Source organism: Mandrillus leucophaeus, unplaced genomic scaffold (assembly GCF_000951045.1).
Source record: "Mandrillus leucophaeus isolate KB7577 unplaced genomic scaffold, Mleu.le_1.0 Scaffold199, whole genome shotgun sequence".
Lineage (NCBI taxonomy): Eukaryota > Metazoa > Chordata > Mammalia > Primates > Cercopithecidae > Mandrillus > Mandrillus leucophaeus.
In genome coordinates, this window is record NW_012102020.1 from 1,367,648 (window position 1) to 1,373,151 (window position 5,504).

Here is a 5,504-nt window from a genome sequence, read left to right on the forward strand (position 1 = left end):
GCATGGACGTTTGTCATTTAACCCTGAAAAGGATTGGGACTACCTAAGAGATGGCGAATCGTTTGCGGGTATTCTGACAGCAGGACCTGTTTTTCTCCGAGCTGGGGAAGGATGAGAGGCGCAGTTCGGGAGTAAAATGACCACATGTGTTCGGTGTGGGTGGAGAGGGAACCACAAGAGCCCTTGCTGGCTGCCTCTGGGGCCCTCGGGAACGGGGCAGGTGCGCGCAGCGCGCGGGGAGCGCTCTGGGATCCCTTTCGGCCCTAAAGAAGGCCCAGGCCCCCTCGGACGTCCTGCTCTTCTTTGTCCTGGCCAGGAGCTTCCCTCCTCCCCTACGGGGCCGGCGCCGGGGACCTGGAGTTCGTCAGGAGGACCGTGGACTTCACCTCCCCGCTCTTCAGGCCCGCGACTGGCTTCCCCCTCGGCTCCTCGCTGCGCGATTCCCTCTACGTGAGTCCCGGCGGCGGCCTCAGCTCCCTGGGCCGCTTCTCTCCCCAGCTTCGAGACAACCCAGAGGAAGCAGGAGTGGAGGCAGCCTCGGCGGGGCCCCTCGTGCGCCCCACAGCCCCCTTAATGTCAGGCCTCTGCCCAGGAACACGGGGCGCCAGGCGAGGGCGGACGCCTGCTGGGCCCAGCGCTGCTCTACGCGGCCTTCCTCGGAGCAAAACGCTGCGCTTGGGAAACGGAGCTGTTCCCGCCGTGCCCGCGTTCTGGCCACCCCGTCCCTGTCCCCTGGAGCGGAGTTGGAGGGGCCGTCCTGGCTCCCGCGGCCCTCAGGGGGAGGCTGTGGGACGCACCATGAGAGGGCGACTCAGCAATGGTGAGGTGTCTACACCTGCTGAGCCATGGAGAGAGATTTCCACCCCCGAGCGATGGAGAGAGGGTGTCTACACCCCCGAGCGATGGAGAGAGGGTGTCTACAGCCCTGAGTAATGGAGAGAGGGTGTCTACACCCCCGAGGGATGGAGAGAGGGTGTCTACACCCTTGAGTGATGGAGAGAGGGTGTCTACACCCCTGAGTGATGGAGAGAGGGTGTCTACACCCCTGAGCGATGGAGAGAGGGTGTCTACAGCCCTGAGTGATGGAGAGAGGGTGTCTACACCCCTTAGTGATGGAGAGAGGTTGTCTACACCGCTGAGTGATGGAGACAGGGCTCCAGCCACTGAGGGATGGAGATAGGCTGTCTACACTTGTGACTGATGGAGAGAGGGTGTCTACACTCCTGAGTGATGGAGAGCAGAGTTTCCACCTCCTGAGCCCCACATGATGTGTCACAAGCTTCAGGATGGGGCCCAGGGGACTGGCCAAGAGGGATGTGTCTGTGATTGGCTGGTCTACAGCCGGGGATCTGCAGTGAAACAGGACCAAGCCGACCACCCAAGGACCCAAGGGATGCCTTAAGGGTGGAGTATTCTGTGAGATTATACGGAAAGGGCTCTCCCGAAGCCAGGACACAGGAGGTGACTTCCCGGGGTTGTTAGCACCTCTAAAGCTCTACCCTTGGGGGTCACGCTTCTGTGGAGCTGGACCAAGGCTGGGACTTTCCTCCCCACCTTCCTCCCTGAATGGTAACCACAAAACCTGTGTGCTTAGTTCACAGACAATGGCCAGATCATCTTCCCAGAGTCAGACTACCAGATGTTCTCCTATCCCAACCCACTCCCAACAGGCTTCACAGGCTGGGACCCTGTGGCCCTGGTGGCTCCGTTCTGGGACGATGCTGACTTCTCCACTGGTCAGGGGACCATATTTTATCAGGTGAGCCTGTCAAAGCCTGGCAGTCAGGATCCCGCAGCAGAGGAGAAAAAGAACTGTGTGGAAGGCATTGCCAGAGTCGCTGCTGTGACACCCCTGCAGCAGGGGACTGAGGCTTAAATATGGGTGTGGGAGGAAGCTGGCAAGGGATATTAAGCTGACCAGGAATACTCCAACCCAACCATGAGACTGACCAGGAATACCCCAACCCAACCATGAGAAGACCTGCAGGTGATGGGGATGGGAGCTGACAATTCAGCCTTTGATTGTAAAATCAGGCTGTAGGGGGTCTATCCTAACAAGAGTGAGTCAAGAGGGCCTGTGCTGTGCTCCTGGACTGGGTGAATAACTCCAATTAGAGGAAGCACGTGATGAAAGCTACTGCAGGAAGTGTGGACCATGTGCCTGCCATGGACGAAGTGTGGACTGTGCCCCTGCCATGGACAGGGCAGTGTGGAGGCTCCAAGAGGGAGAGTCTCATGCCTGTTCTCAAGGAGCTGCAGATTAGGCATGGGGAGGTAAAAGTGGGCCTGAGTGGCTTTGCTCTCTGGGCCAGTTTGAGCTAAGAGATGCTTGAGTTCAAGTCCAGAGGTCTTGGACGTCTGGGCCAGGACTCTGCATTCTGCATACTGCAGGCCTTCCTGCAGCCCGAGTTTGAATTGAACTTCACGTCAGAAGAGCTCACGGCAAAAATGCAGGCCTGGGACAGGGGAGGGCAGGCCATGTGGGTGGGTCCCCAGGCAGAAAGTGGGGGTCCATGTGCGGGAGTGGGACTCTCGTTGGCTTGTTCTCATCTGCCCTCCTTTCCTAGGAATACGAGACGCTCTACGGTGAACGCAGGCTGCCAGTCCTGCAGGCCGAGTCTTGGATTAGAAAGATCACAAACAATGGCGGCTTCAAGGCCAGGTGGACCCTAAAGGTCACGTGGGTCAATGCCCACGCCTATCCTGCCCAGTGGACCCTCGGGGTGAGTAGACCCGTGGGCAGCTCCCAGGGAGCCATCTGGGAGTCAGACATCCTAGAATCCTAGGCAGGGGCTACTCTTCCAAAATCCTCTCTGGCTCTAGGAAAGATTGCTAATTATAGCAGCCCACCCACTGCCACCCCCCGCTGCTCCCACTGCTGGCAGAGCACTCACTGTGGGCCCGGCCGGCCTCAGCCCTTTGCCTACTTGACCTCACCACAGCCCAGCAAACCAGATATCATTAGGTTGAAACCTAGCAAGTGGCATTTTTGTAAGTCAAAAATGTCTGGCTATTGGGAATTTCATGTGGCTCAACTGGGTATTCTGATCCACATTTTACAGATGAGGAAGACAATGGTTAGAGAGGTTAAGTAACTTGCTCAAAGTCATGCCACTGCAAATGGCAACGCCAGGCCTGCAGCGGAGCTTCTTCTGACTCCAGCCTCTGGCCATTAAGCACGGGCTCATCCAACGGGCATGGGGCACACCACACCATCTCCTCTGTCCTCCCTCCGAGGACCCGCTCTTGTAGTCACCAAGTTCTTCCTTATGTCTGATCTAAAGTCACGCATTTCTTCATTCACTTGACAAAAGTTCACTGGTCACCTACCATGGACAACGTGTGCGCCTTCAGCGAACCCCAGTGTCATCCATGCTGTTCAGGTGGAGGGGACAATTTGAACAATGTCCTTAAATATCCGCGAGGGAGCTAACGAAGCCTCCTCTCTAGCTCTCTGGTATCTTGGCTAATCTCTCAGGTTCTGGTAGCTTTCTCTTAGAAACACTCATCTAACTGAATTATAACCCAGAACCCTTTATCTCCCTTCCTGGAAGAAAGTCACCAAAAGGCAAATCCACCGTGGTAAGTGTGTTCACACCCAGGGTGAAAGCTGCCCTCATTGACCCAAAACTTGCCAGCATTTTGGGCCCATGCCTTTGCTGTGGGCAGACCAGGAACAGGTGCTGTACATGTCCAGGCAGGGCTGTGGGACGGGCGGGGGGACATAAGAGAGGAAACCCCGGATCTCTCACGGGCATCCCTGTGTTTTCTTCCACCTACCCCCAGAGCAACACCTACCAGGCCATCCTCTCCACAGACGGGAGCAGGTCCTATGCCCTGTTTCTCTACCAGAGCGGTGGGATGCAGTGGGACGTGGCCCAGCGCTCAGGCAACCTCGTGCTCATGGGCTTCTCCAGGTAGGATGGGAGGGGTTGTCAGCACTGAGCAGATGGCAGGGAGGGTGCAGAGTGGGGTTTCACTGCACACACACTCCCACCCTGGGGCAAGATGTGAACCCTCCTGGCTGGTGCTTCTGACTCACGCTGACTCCAGCTCCCGCTGGGGCCAGGCATCTGGCTGTTTCCCACGACAAGAACACCCATTTGTCCACCACATCCTCTCCCATCCCAGTCCCCGTGCATTGTAATAATTCCCAGAGCTTTGGCTTCCCTGATTTCCACTACATTAGCTGGCCTCTCTTACCTTCTCAAATATCATGATAATAACAGCCAAGACTGATGACACTAACACTTCACGTACGTTATTGCATGTCATGATCACAACCACCCCATGAGGCGGATACTATTTATCATCCCCACTCTACAGATCAGGAAACTGAGACACAAATAGACAATTTGCCTAAAGTCCCAGAGCTGGGAAGTGGCAATGTGATTTGAACCCAGACATCTGAGGCTAGAATCTGCCTTCCCGACTTTCTGAGAATTCCAAGGAGCACCAAAAGCTTATAAGGAGCTGGTGGTGAAGGGAGAGAGGAGGCACGGGGCTGTGGGCGGTTGAAATATGGATTTCCGTGTGTGGGAGGCTGTCTCCGACGCAACAGTGCACCGTCTCTGTCCCATATGCTGGTGTGTGGCAATCAGTGCAAAGGCCACATGTCTTGTTCTTCACTTGATCTTAGCCAAAAGGCCGAGAAGCGATGTCTTTTGTCCTTGATAATTGCTGCAAATGGTCTTCTCCTACACTGAGTGTGCTCAGGTTACCCCTTTGATTACACTGCTTTCACTGGTTACTTGGTGTGCTATGAAGGTGAAAGGAGGGGAATTACCCAACTGCCTAGGAATTTCACATGGTCCAAGTACACCCGAGGAAGGTGTCACACAGGGGTGCATCATCCTGCTTGTGTCAGAGAGGAGGAAAAGCCCAAGAGTCCCCACTCTGCAGCAGGCACCCAGGATGGGGCTACAGGCCGCCGCTCCAGGCTTCTCTCCTTCCTGTGCATGCTCGGACCCCGCACCTGCAGATGGTGATGGCCATAGTGGTGGTCGTGGTGGCGATGGTGGTAGTGTTGGTGGTGGTGGCGGTGATGATAGTGTTGGTGTTGATGGTGGTGCTGATAGTGGTGGTTGTGGAAGTGGTGATGGTGGTAGTGGTGGTGATGGTGGTGATTTTGGTGGTAGTGTTGGCAGTGGTGGTGGTGGCGGTGGTGGTGGCGATGGTGGTAGTGTTGGTGTTCGTGGTGGTGCTGATGGTGGTAGTGTTGGTGGTGGTGGTGGAAGTGGTGATGGTGGTAATGGTGGTGATGGTGGCGATGGTGGTAGTGTTGGTGGTGGTGGTGGCGGCAGTGGTGGTGGTGATGGTGGCGGTATTGGTGTTGGTGGTGGTGGTGGCTGTGGTGGTGGTGGCAATGGTGGTAGTGTTGGTGGTGGTGGCGATGGTGGTAGTGTTGGTGGTGGTGGAGGCGGTGGTGGTGGTGGTGGAACTGGTGGTGGTGGTAGTGGTGATGGTGGTGGAGGTGGTGATGGTGGCAGTGTTGGTGGTGGTGG

General features: G+C 56.4%; 1 protein-coding gene across 1 annotated transcript in view; it reads left to right on the forward strand.

Moving 5' to 3' along the window:
• MUC4 (mucin 4, cell surface associated) overlaps nucleotides 1-5,504 on the forward strand; it is an 88,798-nt gene that overhangs the window by 45,902 nt on the left and 37,392 nt on the right. The window contains exons 3-6 of the mRNA XM_011978732.1: nucleotides 317-450; nucleotides 1,595-1,759; nucleotides 2,568-2,723; nucleotides 3,787-3,917. Of these exons, the coding sequence (XP_011834122.1) occupies nucleotides 317-450; nucleotides 1,595-1,759; nucleotides 2,568-2,723; nucleotides 3,787-3,917 (586 nt within the window). The remainder of the gene's footprint in view (nucleotides 1-316; nucleotides 451-1,594; nucleotides 1,760-2,567; nucleotides 2,724-3,786; nucleotides 3,918-5,504) is intronic.